Here is a 24,195-nt window from a genome sequence, read left to right on the forward strand (position 1 = left end):
GTTTTTTTTATTGCATCAATGTGTCCGTGCGTACCTGCATATAAAAAGTCACCGATAGTTGTTAAATTGCTGCAGATATAACTGAGGCACACAGCCAAGATACACTTTGACATGCTCTTTATTGCTTTACTTCACAATTTCATTGACATAAGGTTTTGCATTTATCATTTCATCACCTCCCAAAGTTGTCAAAATAGTTGAGATGCCACCGATCACTACGTTTATGAGACTTCCTTTAACAGGTCGGCCCAGATCTGCCTGGTGGGACTGACAGGTGTCAACATGAATCCTACCCTGCATCTTGGCTGCTTCACATAACAGTACTGGAGCACTACTTTGATAATGTGTTCTTCAGTGGCAGGGCAGAGAAGACAGAAAAGACACATGGTAGTTTGAAGTCCCAGACAGCACTTTTCCTACTTGGAAGTATAGAGCTATTACACTTAAACACACCAAGGCACTACAAAAAGTAAAAAAAAAAGAAAAAAAGAATAATGATTATTTAAAAACAGTTGTTCAAAAATAATATAGACCTCCTGTATTTTTTACCATAACTGTCCTTGAGTGACCAGTAACTGTAAAATAATTTGTTATTTGAGATGGGTTTCCTCCTCTGATAGAATAGACCAATTACTGATAAGGGATTGATTACTGATAAGGCATGAACTATTAACTCAAATATTTATGATCCTAATTATCTTACAATCTTAGCATTGCTGATTGCTGTTCCACTCTTGCAAGAAGTAGTTAAACTACTACCATAAAAAGAGCATTCATATAAGAATTAACTACAGCATAGGATTGTACAATTATATTTAAAATTCAATTGCAAAAGTCTGTGAACACTTTACAATTTATGTCACAGTATGAAGTAAAAAGTTGAATGATTGGCATACATTTGCACTTCAAACATCTGGGACAAAAATACTAAATAAATGATTCAAAACCATTACAAAACAGTCATTCAAAACAAAATACATTATTCATAAAACAAAACAGAAAAGAAACCATCACAGTCTTGTCCAGTGTAACATCGGAACAACCCCTCAAACTATGAGGGGAGGGGAGGAAGAAAACATGATGACCAGAGTACATATGTAAGGTTACGAGAGAGCAGAGATGAAGGTGCAGGAAAGGTATAGATAAGGACCTCAATAGGCCCCACTGGTTCCTGAGTCTCATAAAAGAATATCTACTTAGATCAAAAGATACATCTAGTTTGCCCTCTCTCTCAATGACATGTGCACCTTAAGTGCACAGATATACATAACAGGACACAGCCATCCACTACATCCCTGCTATCTCCTCCTGGCACCTGAACTAGTTCTACTAAATGACCCACTTAAAATAAATTAAAATGCTTTACATACTGTAACAATAACAATAGCGATGAAGACAATAAAACATAATAATCGGTGCATTAGCCATCTGTAAATATCCCATTGCATGTAAACCTTAAATGACCAATCAGCAGAGGCTACCAATCAGGTAAGACATAATTACCATACAGCCCCACCAATCAGGTTAGGCCTAATAAGCATACTGCCCTACTTGAATCAAGGCAATACCAGACAACAAATCCTTATTCTTCAAAGCCTGTTTGAAGACTAACATTACTCTGATGAATCTGGCCTCCCAAGTGAGTAGGTGGGAATATAAAGTATTACTATACTGACATATTTCCTATGTTAGTTACAATTTATTTAATGAAAAAAAATGAAATAAAATAATGTTGATGAAAAAGGGAAGCTAACTGAAGTTGCAAGCATTTGAAACAATTTAAAGAACTGTTAACTAATCTTAACAGTAGTTTCACGCCAACTCTGTTTGGATTCAGATGTGAAAAATAACTTTTATATAAGATAACTATAATGAGACCATGCTAACCCTGAATCAGTAAGGATTATAGTGTTGTCGATGACAGATGTCTTCTAGGCAAGCTTGCCATCACAGCAAGAAATCCCACCTGCTAATAAGGATTTTACAATATAAAAACAGGGAAATAGTAAGTTGTGTTTGTGAACTTTGATACACAGTCAGACTGAGTCTATATCTGATGCTTGATGTCGTTCAACATAAAAATGCAGTTTTATTCATATCATGAAAGCTGTGAGTGAGAAAGGCTTCAGTCCTACTGAACGGCAAACTACATCTGTGTGAGGAGATGTACACCCCGACGGTAACCCTCTCCCACCATCATTCATCCTCAACACCACCGAAATCAACATGTCAGAAATGTGCTCGGACCATTTATAGCCAAGCTTTATAGCATTTTTAAAGAATGAGAATAAAACAACCAAATATTCATTCAGGTGTTGAAACAGCACAGCTTGGATTTAGTTTATGTACCTTTTGCACTATAAAAACACATAGGGCATTCATTTAATGTTGTCCAGTACACAGAAACACCTACTATATGTATAGTAGACTCTGGGCATGTCATCAGTACAACTGGAGATTCATTTGAACCAGGATCCAGGAGAAAGAAGGGAAAGAAACATTTCAAAACCAACAAATAATTTACTGAGATAATAATACTAATACTAATAAGATATACACCTGAAAATAAGAGGTTTTTCACCATAAAACGATGATATAAAACAGAAAAATTAATCTTTTGCAGACTAACTTTAAGAAAACAATTCAGCTGGCTAAGTGCATGGTGTCCTCCAACCTGCCTACTTGGCTTTGGCATGGCAGCAGCTGCTGAGGAAACAGCCCCCCCTGGTGTAGGGGAGGGGGACAGGCAGCCTGACAGCCCCCCCTGGTGTGGAGGAGGGGGACAGGCAGCCTGACAGCCCCCCCTGGTGTGGAGGAGGGGGACAGGCAGCCTGACAGCCCCCCCTGGTGTGGAGGAGGGGGACAGGCAGCCTGACAGCCCCCCCTGGTGTAGGGGAGGGGTAGAAGCAGCATATCAACGCCCCCTGGTGTACAAGAGGGTTTAAGGCAGCTCATAAAGATGTTTCCACATCCACAACCTTGTCCCCATGCTCTCCTTCCAGGTTGATCTTCACACAGGACACCTTCTCCTGGCTGGTGGACACAATGAAACAACATAATCATGATCATCATCCTTTCATGATCCTCGCCATCATGAGCCGTCACCATAAATGATTTCCAAAATAGCTTCTGAAATTTTGGATTACTTCATAGCATGTACGTATGTATGGACATTCCAAATAGGATGAATAAACAAAGCATGCTCCTTACTTCTGTTTAACAAACCATAGACCAAATTAATAATTTAATGTCAAATTGACACTTTGTTTTTACTTCAGTCTGAACTATAAAATTAAATCTGTCCTTCTTCAAATCGGTAATTCCACACTACAAGAATAACTTGTCAAGTCAAATGAAGCAAGGAGACAAAAACCCAGTGAGTTCCAGGAGTCATAGCTACCTTGCGCTGGGTTTCAGAGCTTTGGCACTGTCAGAGTTCATGGCAACAGCTTTCCACATAGCAGTTTTGGCCATTTCATCAGAAATGTTTACCACAGATGGATCCAAACTGCAGGAAAAACACACACCACAGCAATCTCAGCTGCATAAGCCACACACACAGGATGGGAAGCACACTGTCAGTCTGCTTTCTGATGAGGAATAAACACACACACACACACACAAACACAGAAAGACTGACAGTTTCCCAGTGTTGACTTCACGTCCAAGCATGATGTGTGCTTAGATGCTTTCAACATAATTCCAAAGATCATCTTGGAATTACTGCCAACTCTGGCACTGCATTTTATTACACAGTCTATAGTCTGAAGGTCTGAATGATGGCAGTGATGCAAGGCATGTGCTGACACATACAGTATAGTACTCCCTTTCCAGTGTCAAACTGAAGGCTGTTTAGTGCAACACTAATACAGTGTGGTTTAGGTTGTTACAGTGGTTGTCATGGTACCGAGTTGTTCACATGGTTGCTGTGGTGCTGGTGGTATGATAAAGCGGGTTGTGTTCATGCATCCAAATCGGAAACGCTAAACTGAAACACCATACCTGCCCAGATCTGCCGAAGCTGAGCAGACAGGCTGGGCTCCAGCTTTTAGGACTACAGGTAACGAGTCTATACTGTAGGTCTAGTACTCAGGTCTGAGAGAGCGAGAGAGGCAAGACAGCCCAGACTCGGGTTATTATGGGATGTTAATCATGGAAGGCGGGCTGTGTTAAAACGAGGCCAGGGCATTGGCCGAGACAGACCGATCCACTTTACTCCACCCTGACGGACGTGTCCGACGCGATACTGTCACACCTGCTTAGAGACAGACAGGTCAAGACGTTAGCCAGAGACATTTCTCTCTCTCACTGCACTTGAAGCTTTATAATGCTTTATAATGCTTGGTAAGGCGAAGAGTATGCTTGGTAAGGTATCCTGCAGGCGTTCAGGAAACACTGTTCACTGGGTAGAAGAGGGTGCTCCTCTCCAGACTGACCTGACTTTGAGCCCTTTCACAGGGATCTTGAGGACGTCGTCTCTATACGAGTGTTTCAATTTCACGTTCTCCTCAAGCAAGCGCTGGGCCTCCTGAGGAGAGAGAGGGGATATATTAGCAGCACACACACGCGCGCGCACACACACACACACACACACACACACACACACACACACACACACACGCGCGCACACACACACACGCAGGCGTACACGTGAAGCATCCCGCTTGAGCAAAGGAAACGTTTTGCCGTTTAGACGCAGCACTGCGGTGTTCCTCCAACCCCCGGCCGTCTGAATGCCACACACCTCCTTGGCCTTCTTGTTCTTGTCATCCTCCTTCTTCTTCTTGCTCTCTGGCATCAGGTCGTCCAGCCAGCTCAGCTCCCTGTTGGTGAAGCAGAAGTCGAGCAGCTTCCGAATGAACACCAAGGCCAGGACCTGGAGGACAGCCGGGAGAAGCCAATCAGATTCATCTTTGTCATAAAAAAAATAAAAAAAAAGGATTGTTTCACCACACCAATCCATCCTCCACATACAATGACAGGGGGAGAGCCCCTACCATCATGGGGAAGACGACAGCGGCGGCGGAGGCCTTGATGACCCAGAGCAGCACCAGGCAGGTGAGCTGGACCAGGGTGAACACGTGGACCTTCCACAGGGGCACGTAGCGCAGGTAGATAAGGTCCGGCTGGTGCTTGGCTGGCATCCCAAACAGCTTGATACGGTCAAAGAACTGGGAGGGAAAGGGGGGGGATTAATAAGGCTCCCGGTGAAAGACATGCACGCACACACCCACACCGATTGTGAAGACGGGGCCGTGGAGTACCTGGATGCCTTTGAGGGAAGACACGCCCATGTAGAGAAACACCCCGTAGAGCACAGGCATGGGGATGAACTGGAGAGAGGGGGAGGAGGAGGAGAACAAACGACAATGAACGTAACGTGAAGCCCTCTGTGACATTTCTTGTAATAAAACATTTCAAAAAGAAGGGCTATACAAAATCGACGTCGACGGGATTTGAACTACTCTAGGGTTTCCTCGCTTCAAAAGCCATTCCACCAACAGGCAAGTTCCCCACACGCCAGAGAGACGTCTCACCTTGAGCACCGACGTCATGAACACGGAGCAGCCCATGAGCAGGAAGATCATGAACCCCGTGACCCTCTGTTCCCGGATCCCCAGGAACTTGGGCTGCTCCCCGGGGGCGGCGCACTCCGACTCCAGCTTCAGGCTGTTGACGTGGGAGATGGAGAGGACGGTGGCCGCCACGAACCAGGGCAGGCCCATGAGGGAGCACACGCCCAGCATCACAGACACCACCAGCAGGTCCAGGTGGTAGCCACAGCCTTTCTGTGGGTGGGGTCGGGGATCGAGGGCAAACAGGCATGCAACAGAACTTCAGTTAACAAGCTGCATGAGGGAGTGGGGGGGGTGTTCCAAAAAGTATGTTCTCTCTTTTCAGTTTGTCTCCCTCCCCCTCTCTCCCTCCCTCCCCCTCCCCCTCTCTCTCCCTCTCTCTCTCTCCCTCTCTCTCCCTCTCTCTCCCTCTCTCTCCCTCTCTCTCCCTCTCTCTCTCTCTCTCTCTCTCTCTGACCTTGAGTTTGTGCTCCTTCCTGTTGATGATGACGGCGGTGATCTGCTGGTCCATGAAGATGAGGATGGTGCAGAGCAGCGCGGGCACCGCGGCAGCCAGCATCGTCCACCAGGGGTTGCCCCCCAGCGGGCTGATCAACCAGCCGCGGCTCTTGGAGGTGGGCTGGAGGTGGAGCCCAAAACAGCCAGCGTTCAGTGCCACGCGACGCACACATACACCCGGGTACATACATGGGATGATCATCAGGCCCTGAAATGTCTACCTCAAAGCGGTCAGGGACGTGGAGTTTGGGTGAGGGAATTCCCACCATGTAGTCGACCAGGACCATGATAAGGATGGTCAGGAACACGGCAAAGTCACTGATGGAGGAGCGCACCTGGACAACAAAAAAACACAACGTCACCCACGAACCACACCAAGTCTATAGAGTTCCGAAGTGAGGCAGCTCGGCGATTCCGAATCTTTGGGCTCTCTGATTCGACATGGCGGTGCAGGGAAGTGTGAGGGAGGGGCTGGACCTTAGTGGGGAAGTAGCGCATGGTCTTGAACTGCTTGAGGAAGGAGGACAGGAAGAAGGTGGTGAAGAAGAGGATGACGGACCAGAAGAGCACGTCGGGGATGAACGGGCCATCGTGCCCACAGGCCGTGCCCACAAACTGCCCATGGAGCCTCAAGCACTCCTGGGTGGTTGAACGGAGAAGGGAGGGGAACAGAGATAAGGGGTGTAAGAAAAACATGACCCCTTTATTCATTGAAAGAAAAAAAAAATCCAATAGCCCAAATGTGTATAAAAAGCTAGGGAGAACCGACGTGCTAACCTTGACGTCGAGGTCTTCCCAGGATATAGATGACTGGGAGGGGAACCCGCTGCTGTTCCAAACCCTCTCCATCTCCGCTGTGCTGTTGTCCGGAGGGGAACACTGACACCTGTGACCAGACACCACGTTAAACCACAGAACCGCCTCCTCAAGGCGGGAACCACCACAAGCCTCTCGACCTCTTTAGTAACCCGACCGTCGAAACAAATCGCCCCCGCCCCCCCCCCCCCCCCCCCCCCCCCCCCCCCCGGGGTGGCTAATGAGCAGCGGCGGCCTCGAGCGTGACCCTGCCGCGACCCCCCTGAGGAGGCGCTTACGTGTAGAAGGTGAGGTTGTCCAGGTGGTTGTGCATGTTGACGGGGTAGAGCTCGCCCAGGTTGAAGAGCTTCTCCAGCGCCTCGTAGATGAAGATGAGGCAGATGAGCGCGGCGAACGCCTCCTCGGTGAAGCGCGTGATGTAGCACACCAGCGAGCTGGCGTCCGTGGCCACCAGGACCAGGCACAGGAAGGCCGTCCACAGGCCGATGCTGGTGCGCAGGGAGAGGTAGGAGAGCCCGTAGTCGCTGTGGAGACAAACAGAGGTGGAGGGGGGGTCGGTCGGTCAGACACACACACATGCACGACTGCACCCCCCCCCCCCCCGCCCCGCGTGCCGTCCTGTCCGTGTCACCTGCAGAACTTGAAGAGGATCTTCTCGAAGACGAGGACGGGCCCGGTGCTCCCCAGGATGGTGAGGGGTTGGCCCGCGAACAGGGAGAAGGCGACGCCCGTCATGGACGCGCCGAACAGGGACTCGATGGCACTCTGAAGGAACACGAGGGGGGTAGGGGGTCACTACAGACGCCGTGATGCGACGACTCGATGTGCAATGGGGACGAGACGGGGCCAGGGGCCGCTTCCTCACTATGTTGCCCTTGGTGGCCTCGCCCAGCAGGCCTCCGAAGGTGATGACGGGGGACATGCAGGCGCAGTACAGGAAGAGCACCGAGGCCAGGCACTGCAGGCTCAGGGCCTCTCGGATGTCGCTCCAGTAGAACGGCCACTTCCTCCTCACGTCCATCACCAGGCCCCCGAACATCCTGAAAGAGAGAGCACGACAAAAGAGAGAGAGGGATTGGGAGAGTGAGAGACAAAAAGATGATCATTCGCTCGGCTCATTGTACAAGGTACTCCGGGGACGATATTGTATTTCGCAACCCTATTATGAAAGAGGACTGCATTGTTCAGCCGTAATATAGGTTACGTAAAAGAGAGATCTCAGGGCAGCCCTCCAAGCTTGTCAGAGCAGCAACTATTTTAATAAGCTCCCCTCTCCACCCACTCTGCATAATGCTGCTATAATGAGCTGCTGGACTCGCACTTCTCCTTCAAGAGGGATTTAGAGCACCATTGTGTGAGTGTGTGAGTGTGTGTGTGTGGGTGTGTGAGAGAGAGAGTGTGACCCACCTCCCTGTTCTCTGGAGCTCTGGTCCTGCTTGGTGCTCCTCTTTCTGGACCAGGTCAGACGAGTGGGCCGAACCGTTAGGGAGAGAGGGGATTTTCCTCTTCTCCTGTAAGGACCACAGAAGAAGAGAGAGAGAGCGAGATAGAGAGACAGAGAGAGAGGGGGTCGTCAGGACGGGGCGTCTGGACGGGTGGCCGGGCCCACACGTGGACCAGCTGCAGCCTCACCTGTGAGGGGACACTCTTGGGGGGCTCGATGCGGATGGTGGGGTCCCACTCCCCCGGGGGCAGGACTGTCACCTGGTCCAGGAACTCGTCGATCCCCGACAGGAGGTCATTCCTGTCTTTAGCCTTGTACGCCACATCGTGGAATATCTGTCGAGAGAGAGAGAGAGAGAGAGAGAGAGAGAGAGAGAGAGAGAGAGAGAGAGAGAGAAAGAGAGAGAGAGACAGTGGGAGGACAGCGAGGCTAAAACCCGAGGAACAAGAGCGTGTCATCAGAGGTGACTCTTACCTCGTCGGTCATCAGGGTGGCGATGGAGCGCCCTATCTCATGGTACTGGGGGCCCTTCCCATTCGGCCCCAGCAACAGGAACAGGAACCTGTCGGGGGAGAGAGGGGGTGGGGAAGGTTTAGGGAGGCGCACACAGCACCAGGTGAGAGGGGAAGGTTTTGGGGAGGTGCCTGGTACCTGGTGGGCACAGGGACCTCGGTCAGGCCTGTGAGGAGCACGGCGGGGGCCAGTCGGATGAAGGCGATGATGGGCCTCTCCAGGAAGTCCACCTCCCCCACCAGGACGTTGGACGCCTCGGCCCCGGCTGGGATCTTCTTCATGAAGTTCATGTCCACCTGGGAGATCAGGGGTTAACAAAGGTCAAAAGTAAAGAAAGAAGACCGGGAACATATGACAAGGTGTCGTTATCGATTCTCTTCAAATGGGATTGTGGTCTTACTGCCCACCAGGGTTCCACACAGGTTAAAGTATGTAAATGTCTCTCATGACAAGCCAGAACAGTGGTTCATGTCGAGAGTCAGGCCAAATAACAATAACGGCACGTGAACATTCTCTCAATGTCACGTCTTCCCACTAGATACGACATGCAGAATGACTTTACACGTACCGCACTTGTACCACACACACACAATACAGACAGGCGGCACTCCACTGGCAACTTGACAACAAGGGCACTGATTGGACCACAGGCCATGACTGACAGGTGGAGGGACTTACGATAGACCTCCCGGCTCCCCCTCCCCGGGAACCACATCTACAGGGACAGTCGTGCTGAGGGCGGGACAAGGTTAACACTCATCTGACGCACTCACATGTGCCCGCGTGCTTCAGTGGGCGTGCGGCGGGGCTGGTTGTCGTGGAAGCGGGGGGGGGGGGGTGCTGTTCTCTGTCATAGCAAGGCTGTGTGTTTTGGAAGGGGAGAGTCACCTTGCTGAAGTCCACCGTGCTGTTCTCCCGGCTGCTGCTCCCGTTGATGCGAGCCTCGCTGGGCTTGCTGCTTTCCAGGTTGCCAGGGGCCGACTGGGGGGACGCCAGGAGACCTGGAGGGGGAGCAGGCAGTAAGAGCAGGCAGTAATAGAACTGTTAACGTTTTCAACATCTTACATTATGTGGTGAGGGAGTAAGGTTTTCATGCCAGCATTCTGTTCTGGTCATTCTGACATTACTACTGCTCAATGTTGAGCTTCCCCACACACTTACAGTTGACACTCAACCACCAGCCTAAGAGAAAAACGATGTTCAATGTCCCTGCTCTCTTGCCCTTTCGAGATCTTTCTAACCCTCTCCGAGACGCACACACATGCTCACAGCCAGGAACACCGTGTAGTCAGAAACTGACTCCATGACATCACAACTCTCTGCTCTCCACTTACAGAACCGGCCTGATCACCTGACACTGGATTCTGCAGCCTGTCTGCGTAACAGCGTGCGTGTTTGTGACTGAACCATAATATGGCCAGCCAACCAGTGAGCTCTGATGCACTCGTCTAGGGCCCTTTCATAGCTTTAACACAGCAGGAGATGCATTGGTAGCAGCAGACACTCACACGTGAGGGCAGGAGGAGAGGCGAGGAGGGGGGAGGGGGGGGGGTAGGAGGAGGAGGGGGAAAGAGGAGACAGTCGGTAGGAGAGATGAGGAGTGGGGGAAGAGAGGACAGGGTTCATGTCATGCCTGCCGTGTATTTGCCTTCAGAAGGTGGGGGGAGGAGCAGCGCCGGGGGATCCTGGGCCGTAAGCTCCTCCCCCTGAGGCGCGGCCGGGCAGGAGCGCCGCCCCCCCACCAACTCCGGGGGCGGAGGGTAGACCACCACCTGGGGGAGGCCCCGGTGCTCCCCGTCCCCCCCCGGCCAGCAGCACCTCGGGCTCCGCAGCCGGGGGGGCCGAGGGCGGGCGTGGGGGGGGGGGAGGAGCGGCCGCGGGGCGACAGAGGGGGCGTGTCCTGGCGGCTGGGGCCTGCGGAGGCAGGGGGGGGGGCCGGGCTGCATGTGGCGGAGGAGGGAGGAGGTGCGTCGGGAGAGGGAGCCACGAGAGTCCCGGGAGGGCCGGCGGGAATGAGGGGGCGTGGCCGCGTTGGAGGAGGATATGGATGAGGTCCGGCGCAGGAGGGAGAGGCGGGAGGCAGAGAGGCTGTCCCCTACAGGGGGGGGGGGAGCAGTGTTGGAGGAACATGAGGAGACAACCACAGAGCAGAAAGGTCAGGAGAGGCGGAAACCCCAGAGGAGGCTGAGGCACGAGGCAGCGAGAGGCAGGTAGAGTCAGCCATGGTCAGGCAGGGCAGGGCAGGGCAAGTCACAGGAAAATGTTGTCAAGGAAAAGATCATCATGTTGGGAAACAACCAAGAGCATGATGAGAAAACGAAGCCAGCACAGTTGTATAATCTGTTGAAACATTCCACCAGGCTAGTAAAACTACCCAGACCACTTGGTTGCATCACACCACAAATTCAGAAATTAGGTCACCAAAAACAGACTTATCCCAGGCAAGCAAGATAATCCGTCAGTCACACTATGACCATTAGTAGTACCACTTCAGTACGAAGGGTAATAAGTCTACGTGGCACAGTGAAGTAATCCTGCCCTCCATGGAACAGGTTCCTCTAAAGTAGGAGATCAACCCTGGAAAGGTCACACACACACACACACACACAAACACGGTACAGGCTGGTTGCTGTGAGTAAATACATTTATAACAAGAGGCTGATACCAGATCAGCTGATGTACACATGCTCCAGGACCAACACACAAGACGTCCCAATCAAACTCACACTCACGCCCACACACAAGGCCATGCACCAATCACAGAAGCCCGTGGGCCGTGCACCAATCCCACAGGCCCCTTCGTCTCCACACTCCATTTCCTCATCCAATAGAAACTTCCGGCTACAACGACCCCAAGAAACAAGGATCTGGATACGCTACTCCTAACTAACTTCAAGATTCGAACGAGAGCCTTCGGAAGTAGGTCCGAGTCAATTATCCGACGAATCCCTTTCCAAACGGCGGCGGAGACCAACCGCGCGTCGACCCTGCGGCCCCCCCCCCCCCCGGTCCAGGAGGAGTGTGGTGAAGACAGGGGCCCTCACCGTTGCGCTCCAGCAGGTAGGGGTCCGAGTGTTTCTTGCCTATGTCGGCGAAGGAGCGCACCAGCGGGATGCGGTTGCTGAGCTTCTTCTCGTTCTGGTGGTGGTGCCTCTTCAGCATGGCCTCGCGCACCTTCTCCCGCTGCTCCTCCTCCAGCTGCTCCGACGCCACCATGCTGTCGATCACCATGTCTACTCGTGTGTGTGTGTGTGTGTGTGGGGGGAGAGAGAGAGAAGGGCGGGGAACATTCAGTTTTGTGAACTTAAGTATAAACTCTGTTACCAAATAAACTCACGCACGCACACAAACTCCCCTCAACTCTAGTCAACCAGGACCCAAACCTTATCCAATTGCAAAAACATTTGATACAGACACATAATCCACTACCATGCAGGTCGCCACTTCCCAAAGATGAGTTCCCTCTCAGACACACACACACACACACACATCCCTCCCTCACCGGCAATCTCTTCTATGGAGCTGGCCCTCATGTCCAGCAGCACGGTGCCGTTGAGGATGCAGCTGCGCAGCTCGAACAGGCTGTGGAGGGACAGCGTGGCCACGTAGGGCTTGCTCCAGCGCTCGCCCCCGTCCTCCACGTCCTCCTCGAACTTCAGCCACCTACACGCGCAACAACCAGGGATTGAGATGCAGACCCCCCCACACACGCGCACACGTTCATGGCAACAGACAACACGTCATTCATTTAGTTTTTTTCGCAGACGTTTTTGTCCAAAGCGACAAATAGCGCCTACTCAGGCGTGCAAACGTTAAGCTAGCTCGTTACTGTTCATGCGTATTTGTGTGTGTATGCATGTATTGACACACAGACACGTACATGTGTGTGTATATATGTGTGTAAGCGTCTGTGTGAGGCAGGGCAGGCTGTGTGAGGCGGGGCAGGCTGTGCGAGGCGGGGCAGGCTGCGCGAGGCGGGGCAGGCCGTCTGACCTGGCCGTCTCCTTCCACTCGTAGACGTGTCCCTCCCTGAAGGAGAGCTCGTCCAGCTCCGTGAACAGGTCGTGGGGGATGTGCTCCTCGTCGTCGTCCTCCGTCCCCAGGATGAACTGCACCCGCTGAGACGGCGTGTCTGCAAGGTCACACACAAGTCAGCCGTCTCTCTCTGCTGACAGTGACACTACAGTACCACGGTGTCATGAGGGGGGAGGGAGGGGGCGTGGCCTACTGCAGGTGGGCGAGTCGCGTCCTTCGTCCCTCTCCGAGCTGCGGTCCCTCCTCTTGCGGTGGTGTTTGTGTCCGCGGTGACGGTGGCGTCGCTTGCTCTCTCGGCCCAGCGGAACGTGGACGCCCACATACACCGCCCGGTGGCCTGGAGGGATAATTACAGCAGGGTGAGAAGGGGGCTGGGGGAGGGGTGTGGCTCTATTACAAGTTCATAACACCCAGGATATATTTTCACTAGATGGCTTGATCTTATCTGATCTGGCCAGATTGGATTCCATTGTCTTGGTTTCATAGGCTGGGTATCTGAATCTTAACTGTAGAAAACTGAACAGCAGCCAGGCTAAATTAGGTCATTCACAAGCTCCATTACCACTGTTGTATGTCCTCGTTGGGTGGTCATAAGCCACGTCTTATGCCACAGATACTGAAACATGCAAACGTTCCAACCTGCATCCAAATACACAACCACAATCAAAAACAACCACCACACACTCCAGGTGGAACGTCAGCCTGTCCAGCCAGCCCCTCTTTTCCCCCCCACGTTCCCCCCCATTCTTCCTCTCATTCGTCACAGCGGGGCTAGGTGCGGCAGGCCATATAACCGTGCTGCTACGCACGCCGTGGCATGAGTCACTGGGAACACTCCCCCCCCCCCCCCACCAAACTGTCTCCATGAGTGAAATCTTCCGAATGACACACACCGTCCCTCACCAGAGACGCGGGGCGGGGGGGGGGGGGGGAACCCTAATAAGGAGAGGGAAGCGCTGGCGGGTCTTTGTGCTTATAAACACAGCCTTTATCTGCTCCGGGTCGGCTCCGCCGGCCTGCTCTGGCTGGGTGTCTTGCTGACGTCAATGGAGACCTCAGAGATTAGGACCAAAAGAACAGGACTACAATAGAGTGGAACTTCAATACAACAACCTGGGTGCCCGACTACAATACACTGTCTCACGACCTGCAGAGGCAGGAGCTCCGTGGGAAGACCGGGGGCTTGACGGGTGGGATTTAGGATTGGCAGATGTGATGCTGAATTTAGGTTGAAGATGTCCAACTCAGGTTAGCACGCTGTTTTTCATTGTCAATGCGTCGCTGATCAGATCCAGATTACAGAGGTTAACTAGTGTGTAAACTAGGGAACTAACACGCAACTAACTAGCATAGCCAGACTGCACAGGGAGATAGGAGGCAGCTGGATAAGGCTGGGATAGGAGGCTGGGATAAGGCTGGGATAAGAGGCAGGGGGAGGAGGCAGGGGGAGGCCTTGGAGAAGATTGGCCAGGGCTCCACAGAAACATGGTGCATGTCAACACCTGCTCCCTTATTTCCAAACAACCAGCAATAGGAGTCTACAGACACGCACACACCACAAGAGCACACTTAAACACAGGATGACTAGCAACAACCCTAACACAACATGAATTGAATGAGTCTCTTTGGACAAAGGTCTACCCTCAGTGGCTTTGTAACACACCGTACAAGCATGTGTGTGTGTGTGTGTGTGTGTGTGTCTGAGAGGGGGAGGGAGCGAGGCTGGCTGGCTGGGTGTAATCAGTGGGGGCCAGAGCAGCAGGGTTAATTCTGCCCATTGCTGTCAGAGAAGCAGCTACTAAACACACAACATTCTCATAAACCTTCTGTCTCTGGCTTGTCATCATGTCACATGTTCAGGTCCACCTGTCCCAGTGTGGACTGTGCCTGATTAGACATTCACTGTAAGCCAGTGTAAGCCAAGTGTATGTATGTGTGTGTAACAATGGACATGAATAAGCCTAATGCTCACAATCTTCTGTTGTGGCACTCTCACCCCCATCCTTTCTACCCCCCCCCCTTCTCCTTTCTACCAGCCCCTCTCTCTCTCCCCTCCTCTCTCTCCCCCTCTCTCTCCCCCTCTCTCTCCCCCCCCCCTCCCTCCCCCTCTGATTCTGTGGAATGTGTGTGAACGTCAGGCTCCCAATCATACCAGAGAGAGGCAAACGTGACTGGAACTCAAGGAAGGGAGTCATGAGTAGGCAGCTGTGAGCTTGCGTGTGTGAGTTCCTACTACGGCATTGTGGAAATAATTGGAAAACACCCATGCCCTGTGGCTGTAAACGAATCAGCAGTTATGCTGTTGGGCCTGTTGTCTGCTGCTTCTGTGTACACATAAACCCAGGATGCAACTAAGTAGCCACAGTGTGTGTGTGTGGTGGTAAACACAGTCTAAGTTGCCACAGTGTGTGTGGTGGTAAACACAATCTAAGTTGCCACAGTGTGTGTGGTGGTGCTAAACATACTCTCCAGCTCCTCCTTCTCAAAGTTGGTGTGGATGGTAGAACTCGTCTTCCCCAGGTCAACCACGGCTTCGTCATCATTACCCTGGAAACAGACAGGCACAAACAGACGGTCACAAACAGACGGTCACAAACAGAAAGTCACAAAACATCAGCCAGGTTCAGGTTTCAGGTTCAGGTAGTAAACTGGAAACTGTGATATTAGCCCGTCTGTATAACATGGTCTATGGGCATACTGGTAACTAAAGTCAATAAGCACTGGTTACTGATGAGAAGATCTGCATCAAGTTCCCGGTACCTCTGTCACATGACCGACCCTCATCATCACATCCCTTCACATCCTCTAACCAACACATCAGACAGCATGTCACACGACACCTTCAGAGAACTGAAGTAGACCTCCAGCTGGTAGAACAAACCCCTTGAGTCTTCTAAGCTAGTCAACACCAGTGTTTCCTAAGATCATTTTGCTGTGGTTTCTAACAACACAAGAAAACAAGGTAGACAGGAAAACCCAGCTCAGACGGACCTCTCCAATCTTCTAGGCAGGTCCAGGCCAGAGGTGTGTGACTGTGATGCTGATGATGTATAGCTTGCTTCACCTGACCTCCAATGTTGGGGGCTATTTTAGTCATGAGTACTATACCACGTTGGTGCTCCATTTCAGGGGCTACATCTGATTTCATGCAGAGTTTAAAAATAACTGCCACCCATAACACACCACAAGCCAAGAACACCCCTACCACTAGAACACCCCCACCTGAAATACCACGTAACTGGCCCTATGGGGACACAGACAAGATGGACACGTATTTGCTGCCTGAATGAAAACACGGCAGACCGTTAGAAAGACGTCAGTTCCTCAAAAGTCAGTGAAGCTGAACTAGTCTACAGCACCTGGTTATACCCAGCCTAGAAACACCACACCGCGTAGAAACACCACACCGCGCAGAAACACCACACAGCGCGGAAACACCACTCGGCATAGAAACACTATTATAAACTGGATTATTGAGGATTTTGTTCCTCGCAAAGTCTTATTCACAAAATTAGACAGCCCTCCTAACTCCACTTAAGTGGAGTTAATCTATAAGTCACACACACACACACACAGACACACAGCATACCAATACAGGCTGAGCTGTTCTTGTGGTCCTCAGATTGACAATATCGCCCCAGAAGTCCTGCATGGCTGGCCCAGATTGTTAGACTCAATCACATTCAAACTGCTGAGGCTGGACTACAAATCCCAGCCTAAACGGGAGGTTTCCACCGGTTTTCCCCGTAGGAAAATGTACTCTGGAAAGGCAGGCACTGGTTATCATGGATACGGTACGTGCGCTCAGTGCAAATATGGCCCATGTGTCTGCCAAATGGCCTTTACATATGTGTGAGTGAGAGCATGTTTGCGTAAGCATGATTGGCTTGTTCCCAAAAGTTGAGGCTTGTTTCGACCGCCTACTGCAACTTCTTTATTTATAGTTCTGTGTGTATTTCTGTGCGTGTGTATTTCTGTAAAGGAGAGTCTGTAGCTGTTTGTATTTCTCTGTGTGTGTAAAAGAGTGTGTGTGTGTTTGTGTGTGTGTGTGTGTGTGTGTGTGAGTGAGTGAGTGTCTGTGTGTGTATGTTTAAGTGTGTGTAAAAGGAGAGTGCATATTTATGTGTGTAGAAGGAGTGTATAATTATGTGTGTGTATGTAAAGGAGATATTGTACATGTGTGTGTGTAAAGGGGATGCGTGTAGAAGAGTGTGTGTTGTCGTGTCTTTCTGCGTTTGTGTGTACTCCTGTGTGTGCATCTCATGAGCTACAGCACAAGAAAGGGTGCACCACATAACATTTACATTGCGTTTTACATTTAGTCATATAGCAGACCCTCTTATCCAGTGCGACTTACAATAAGTACAGGGACATTCCCCCGAGGCAAGTAGGGTGAAGTGCCTTGCCCAAGGACACATCATTTCGCACGGCCGGGAATCAAACTGGCAACCTTCTGATTAATAGCCCGATTCCATAACAGCTCAGCCATCTGACTCATAACAGTCTGAGTTGTGAACTGAAGTGTGAGTGTGGAGAGCTGTGCGGCAGTGACTTGACATGACTACACTCCTCGCCCATGACATTACCATACTCGCCCACGACTGCTACTACGACTACGCCCTTAGCCTGCCTAAGAAGAAGAGAACCCAACGACAACCGTTAGGTGTAAGAGAACGATTCTGATGTGACGACGTTCGACAGGAAAACCGTCACGCGAGCTCCAGCACATTTAAACCGCAGCAGTCGAACACGACGCCACATCCTACACGTTTCGCGTTCTCCACAGCTGTGATCGAGGGGGATCCTGTGCGTGAAACAGAGAGGACAAAGAGAGAAGGTCGAGAGAGGCGAGGGGAAAGCGTGAAAGACTGAAAGACGGGGAGGGTGTGAGAGAAAGTGTGAGAGAGAGCAAGTTGAGGCATTCCCACAGCTTCGGTGTTTTCCTCTGACCTCTGTGACCTCTGGTCGCTGCACACAGAAAGATCAGATATTACAGTACCTCTAGTCAGTGACCCTAGTCAGAAGGGTCTGACGATAAACAACTGTTAATAATAGCAAGTGAACACAGATAAACTTATGACGTCATTCTCTGTATGTTGAAAAGTTTGGGAATTCATTGGCAAGGGATGATTTGTAAATTCGATGTTTCCTTCACAACACAATGTAGAAAGAGCCAGACAAGTATGAAACAGTAGATGGTTTTGATAAATCTACACAGAAATAGCATTGGGTGCCACTTGTCCTTGACCATGTGTCATTCAGTGGCCCAAACAGCAGTGAACCACAAGGCAGCCGGGGAGTGGAGCATTCTGATGGGAACAATCCCTCAGAGATTATTTCAGCATTGTATCCTGTTAATGAACTGGCCTGAAGGTCAACGACAGACAGAAAGAGGGTCTCATATAGAATGATTTTTCGACACTCGTTAAAACCCCTCAATTCCATAAAGCCCCGGTTCATCTCTAAACCAGCTTTTATTATGGTAATATGCATTCTCACTCCCACAAGCCCCCCTCCCTCCTTGACAAACACCCACAGCCCCCCCCACACACACACACCCCCCCCCGAACAAACACCCATCCCTCCATGCTCGAGCCATCTGGGGGGTTTGAATGAGCACACAAGCAAACATCTTCGAAGAGTCCCGTTTAAAAAGACTCAGCCAAGAAACCTACTGTAGGGTGAAAGTATACTGTGGTGACTGCATCACCAGCTTTCCTCTTCCTCTCACTGTCATTCACAATCTCTCACTTTCTTTGTAGAGCAATAAGCTGAGCAAAAGTAAACAACAAAAGCAGGAAATGGAGCTGCTGCAGCATTACAGAATCAACACCAGGTCCTAGAGGGCTCAGGCCCATTACAGGTCACATCAATAGAATTACCATGGCAACACTAACAAGTTAGCTACATGAAAAGATCTAGATTTCTGTAACTAGATCAGGTGATGCCAAGCCTAGGCGAGTCTTAGAGAAGCCTGACCCTCAATTCACCTTTTAGAACTGCCCCCAAAAATACGAGCTTTCTTGCCAATCCTCTCCCTCTTAGTCCTCCGCCCGTGTCCCTTGTTCCCTCTACAGGGCAAGGTAAACAGACTTACCAAGCAACATCTATGCTCTTCCTCTCTCCTCTCCATAATGGTTCGAAACACCAAACTGACTGACTTCCTCCTCGCTCTGCCCTCCCCTTTGTCTGATGCTCCTCGTACTGTACACTGCTAGCACGCATCAATACCAACCTCTCAGCAAGGCTACCCCACAGACAGGGACAAAAAGGTGAAGACAAAGAGAGAGAGAAAAAAAAAACTAAAAAAGAGGGAGTGAGAGGGAGGTAGAGAGCGATGGAAAAGAGATGGATGGAAAGAAGCATACAAAGCAGGGAAGGAGGCAGATGTACTCTAATAACCATCTGGCTGGCCCAGCCAATCAGACAAGGGACTCTTATATTCTAATAGCCTCATACAAACACGCACGCACACACACACACACCTTCCGGTCTTAGCATATCAGAGGGAGAGCACAGAAAGAAGTAGGAGGGTGAATAGGGGGGGGGGGGGGGGAGGCGGGGGATGGCAGCAGGGTCCAGTGTGAATAGCTTATTTATCCAACTCCTGCTTGGCTTTAGGTCACTTACAGGCTGAGTAGACACACAACACTGTAGGCAGAATCATCCTGAAGGCCTACAAGATATTAGCTTCATTATATCGATAAGGTCATTTTGATTTGCCTTGTTGGCACACCTCTCAATGAGGTGACATTTAAGTTTGGGCTTAACACAGGGAAGATGGTTATAATCCTTATTTCTCAACAGGAAAACACATTACTGAAACTGGCATTAAATGCAAACTAAAAACTGACAGCTTGCAGTAGTAGTAGTAGCAGTAATTCCAGGCGAAATTGGAAGTAAATCAATGGCAGACTAATGACCTGATGTATTGATTAGTAGAACAGTAGTATCCAGTCTAGTAAAATGACTAAATAGTCTTTGAAAAGATCAGACATCTAGACTCATGTTTTATTAGTCTGCGATGGAAAGTCTGTTAGGATTATTTGCATGGGTTCTATGAACTGGGTAGTAAAGAGAGCAGAGCAGAGAACTGACTATGGGGCCACTGAGGCAGACAGATGACATGAATAATTCCAAGCCAGTTATTTTCAAAACATCCTGAAAGCAGAGCCATTAGGACTGGTACTCATTTCATAACAACAAATGTTAAGGTTATAGTCTTAGGCACATTCGATTTGATTAATAGATTTGACTGTAGTTAAACCCAGGCCGCACACAGTATCAGTCTTTGGCCAGTTCCTCACAGGTCTGGATCCGGAGTGTGGGAACCTCAGTGTGTAAATTGAATAAAATGATGTGACTGACTAATGATGCAGCATGCAGTTCCATCAATAAGTCATAAAGCTGAGCTGCATGGGGGGTCTGTCCGGAGGCACGGCCTGTGGGAGTGGCCTGCTGTGCATGGCTGCAGGCAGGAGGAGCTACAAGCCACCACAGCATGATGCTGCAGTAGCCCTGAACCGACATAACCCTGAGCTAGCCTCCCTGTGTGTGTGTGTGTGTGTGTGTGTGTGTGTGTGTGTGTGTGTGTGTGTGTGTGTGTGTGTGTGTGTGTGTGTGTGTGTGTGTGTGTGATAGCAAAATAGTGTGTAAATACATGCAAGTGTGTATGCTGCTTTAGCCCTGCCTTTGTCTGCTCAGGCCTCACAGTACAGTAGAGTTGCTGAGCGCCCAGACAGGAACAATGACACACTTCCTGCTGTGTAAAGCTCCCTGACCACGTAGCCCTGTCCCGACGCAGCCCTGATGCAGATGCAAAGTTGGGGATCGCTGGACAGAGGTGGGAAGCCAATCCGTTACTAAACAGGCAATTCATGTGGTGAGGCCTACACGAGAAGGATAAGCCTGATGGGAACAGAGCTATAACACAAGTTTGAGGTAACATTAGAAAGCTAGGAGCATGGTCCACGGTTACTGTGAGAATATCCCAGTCTTTACGAAGTCTATGGAGTTCATGTAGCTCTAAGAGGGCTCTGAACAACACACCTGATTCAGCCTGGAACACAGACCAAAGGTTGCTATGGAGAAGCCATCACACCAAATGCTGTCAGCAGAGTGCCAAACGCCAAAAGAGTCTAAAGGATGTGGGCTAGGCACACAATTGAGAGCGAAGACATGTATGAGGGGCTGTGTCTGAAGTTGAGATGGACTCAAAGAACTAACTGTTTCCGATTCATCGAAATGAGCCAACTTGTGAAAAGCCATGTTGCTTTGTAACATATGGGTTATTTAAAACCTTCTTTTAGATGAGAGCTGTCCACAGATGAATGTCAATTGTGCATCTGCAGTGTGTTGTGATGGGAGTAAAGTCAAATTTTTGCCTGAGTAAGCTTACTAAAGCTCTCATGTCTGCAGGTACTACATGGGAAACAATAGCCTCAGTACACTCACTCGACTTTCATTTCACTGTCACAAAGACTTCAAAAACATGAATAGAACTGGTCAAAAAACGGTTTAAGGAGGTTTAGCTGACATTGAAATTGAGCATTCTCCGACTAATGTCAATTAAACCATTCAGTGACCGAACTGTGCGTAAGTTGTTTTGTGTACCACACTCACTCGCAGCTGCTTCTTCTAACGTTGATTTGTGATAGGCCTCTGTGACTCACAGGTGCTCAGTCTCCGGGGCGTCATCAGAGGGCATCACCAAGGAGGCCTTACAACACAGCCTTAACAGGGTCCCTGGGCTGGCTGGTAGGAAGATGCACTTGACAACTTAGGAGGGAATATCAGCAATGGTATGATTCTGTGCTAACATAAGGTATGTGGATGGTACTGTACAAAAAGTAGGGTTGCCTTGGCTTTATAAAAACAACCAGTTATTTGTAACTTACAGATGAACTGTAATCACACAAGAGTGGAATGAGTCCTTTATACGTGTCTTGCTTCAAAAGGAAGCTGCTCTAGAAGTAGCCTAGGTTTGTTGGCAAGACATCTATCAACAATCATATTAGGTTCTGAGGGTACGGCAACAAACGTTCATAATACTTGCTCCTGAACCAAAGTCTGGTACACTGAGTTTGGAGTAGGCTTACGTACTAACAAAGGATGACCTCATTAGATATTGAACTACGATTTCTAAGTATTTAGGTATGTTTCCATACTATTCGGAGGACACATTATTCAAGACATTGTATTCCCTTTCAGTGTTTCTCTGTCTGATACTGTAAGGGCTTTAACTGTCACCCAGATATGATCAGGAACTGTCCAATACTGATCTTATATTACACACTAATAAACAATGACAATCTTCAGAGCAACACGTGTAACAGTCTAAATGTAAGTTTGACTAGCAATCCTGTGGCCCAAACAGCAAGTAAGTTTTTCCCATCGCTACCGGCGAGTTTCACTGATCTTACAGCAAAAAAGACACACACGACTACGAACCTCGCGACCTCGGAGCCGCGCGCACATCCTCATTCACAAAGAAATTAGTTTTGTTGTCTTATTTGAATATGATTAGCGTGTGAATCATCACTGGGGAGCAGACGAGACTGACTGGAGTTGACTAACGCTACTTCCTGGCGAACACATGGTTCCCCCCCCCCCCTCCGAATAACTAACACCGACAAAGACCTCCTTCATTTTAGATAAGATGTATGTTTCGGCACAAAAAGGAAAGTGATGCTAAAATACGAGAAACTCCATCTCCATCTATGCTTTTTGTTGTAGCACACAAAATGATAGCATGCGACTGGAGTGAACCCCCAACCCCCCTTTCTTCCTCTTTCCTTTCTCTAAAAATTGTGTCTGAAAGCAGAGAAGTCAGCCAAGCCAACAGGTATCGGAGGCTAAAAACTACCGTTACAAGATAAACAAAACACTCCTGGTTCCTCACCGATGTCAGAAGGGGTCGCATCTGCTCGCTCATCTCTTGTTCCATTTTCCAGACTTCGTGGGACCACTCTTCCCTATCCGTAGGCAATTTGAATGTAGAACTCCGAACTGCCTTTTTTGACGTGTCACCACCGCCACTACAACGACTGGCAATTATAATTTAGAAGTGTAACCCGCCCTATTTTGATTGACAGTTTATTTCTATATTCAGAACGAACCAGTCCCTTTTCTCCATCCAACAAATGATATGGAAAGCCAAAGAGGCGGGTTTGTGACGCCCATTGGGGCGGAGCTTGTAACAAAAGCCGTTGGATGCTGTTGATTCAGTGTGGTTCATAGAACTGTGTTTATATCATAATTTTTGCTTCGAAATAAATGTTTCAAATATTTTGTGAGAGAGCGTTGTTTTGGGGATGAACCATTCCATTGCCCAACTCCATTCAGTTCGATATTGTTGTATGACTTGTGACCGAACCAAGATCAGCCAAGCCACAAACTTCAATCAATTACTAAAAGACAGAACCGTCCAATTTACCTAACTCTGAACTGGAAATGATTTGTGCTGAAGTGTGAACTGTGACAAGAACTTCTGCATGTATCGGTTCTTGTAAGGAGCTTATAAAAGATTAGCTGATTCCTATTCTTGTAGAGTTTACTCCCGTTGTTAGTGTTGGCTGATTTAATCCTGAAGGATTACTTCAAACCTATTCATGTTCCAAGTCTCACAAGAATGGTAAAACAGTTTCTGTATTGAAACAGTCTTCAATATTTTATTAAACTATATGAAATATAACAAAAATAAATGTTATCCAAATTAATCACAGTGTCATCTGGGACAAGTGTGTGCCTTTAATTGACTGTGTGTGACTGTGTGTGAGATTTTTCTGTAATCTTATTAGTTTGGGTTCAGGTTACACCTTTGTATCTAGTTCCTGGAAGCGATGGAGAGGCCAGCTACACAGGTGGGGCCAATAAATTAGCCTTTTTAATACCTTCTCCAGCCAAGCTTCAAAGGTTGCCAGGCTAGACCTAAATTAATATTTCAGCCACCTGCTGACCCTTAAGGTAACATTTGTGTTTTAGATTCTACACACACCTCTTTAAAACATTGGAAAGATCATGGACGTAGGGCCCTATTGTGAAAGAAACCTTTATTTCATAATCCCAATAAAACAATTTAAAAAAAAAACACAGAATTCAGGTAATCAACATGTTATGGGGCTTATACAGTATATGCAATTCCACAGTTATAATATGAAACATTATGGAGAGCAAAACACATTTGGTTTTTAAGCACTCTATAACAGTTAGGAATTCAATATACATTACAAATGACATACTGTAATTGATTCATCTTTTTCATTTCAATAACATGAATGTCCCCACAGCATAAACTCAGATTATTATTGTAAA

General features: G+C 49.1%; 1 protein-coding gene and 1 long non-coding RNA gene across 12 annotated transcripts; one reads left to right on the plus strand and one right to left on the minus strand.

The window, feature by feature from the left end:
* Window positions 1–100: 100 nt before the first annotated feature.
* Window positions 101–22,917, minus strand: slc4a7 (solute carrier family 4 member 7). 11 transcript variants are annotated; one of them, XR_010876741.1, is made up of 27 exons: window positions 16,472–16,678; window positions 15,348–15,429; window positions 13,076–13,219; window positions 12,841–12,979; window positions 12,350–12,510; window positions 11,892–12,083; window positions 10,496–10,942; window positions 9,736–9,848; window positions 8,986–9,143; window positions 8,809–8,896; window positions 8,523–8,669; window positions 8,298–8,401; window positions 7,756–7,930; window positions 7,522–7,655; window positions 7,169–7,414; window positions 6,852–6,960; window positions 6,552–6,713; window positions 6,296–6,409; window positions 6,034–6,195; window positions 5,538–5,789; window positions 5,265–5,333; window positions 4,998–5,171; window positions 4,745–4,876; window positions 4,437–4,528; window positions 3,401–3,508; window positions 2,630–3,033; window positions 101–2,451 (listed from the first exon to the last, which is right to left on the minus strand). XR_010876741.1 is itself a non-coding variant. In XM_067237704.1 (27 exons), the coding sequence occupies exons 1-27, from the start codon at window positions 16,532–16,534 to the stop codon at window positions 2,443–2,445; spliced, it is 3,831 nt and encodes a 1,276-aa protein (XP_067093805.1). In that variant the 5' UTR covers window positions 16,535–16,678; the 3' UTR covers window positions 101–2,442. The 11 variants fall into 11 exon arrangements, 9 of the variants coding, with proteins under 9 accessions (XP_067093805.1, XP_067093806.1, XP_067093804.1 ...); XM_067237704.1 differs by having other exon boundaries at window positions 2,979–3,033; XM_067237705.1 differs by lacking the exon at window positions 16,472–16,678 and adding an exon at window positions 22,784–22,917 and having other exon boundaries at window positions 101–3,033; window positions 11,892–12,080.
* On the plus strand, window positions 16,231–23,535 carry LOC136944108 (uncharacterized). Its single transcript, XR_010876743.1, has 4 exons — window positions 16,231–16,676; window positions 20,587–20,725; window positions 21,557–21,706; window positions 22,706–23,535. It is a non-coding gene; the product is annotated as an uncharacterized lncRNA (long non-coding RNA).
* Window positions 23,536–24,195: the final 660 nt, after the last annotated feature.

This window comes from Osmerus mordax, chromosome 6 (genome assembly GCF_038355195.1).
Source record: "Osmerus mordax isolate fOsmMor3 chromosome 6, fOsmMor3.pri, whole genome shotgun sequence".
Taxonomy (NCBI): Eukaryota; Metazoa; Chordata; class Actinopteri; order Osmeriformes; family Osmeridae; genus Osmerus; species Osmerus mordax.

What these genes read in the sequence shown, in the direction of transcription:
- slc4a7 (XM_067237702.1), bottom strand. Translation starts at nt 16,534, where the DNA reads ATGCAGGACTTCTGGGGCGATATTGTCAATCTGAGGACCACAAGAACA. An exon ending in ACGCGACTCGCCCACCTGCA is followed by an intron (nt 12,980 to 13,075) that starts GTAGGCCACGCC and finishes GTGACCTTGCAG; the next exon opens with ACACGCCGTCTCAGCGGGTG. An exon ending in ACGTCCCTGACCGCTTTGAG is followed by an intron (nt 6,196 to 6,295) that starts GTAGACATTTCA and finishes CTCCACCTCCAG; the next exon opens with CCCACCTCCAAGAGCCGCGG.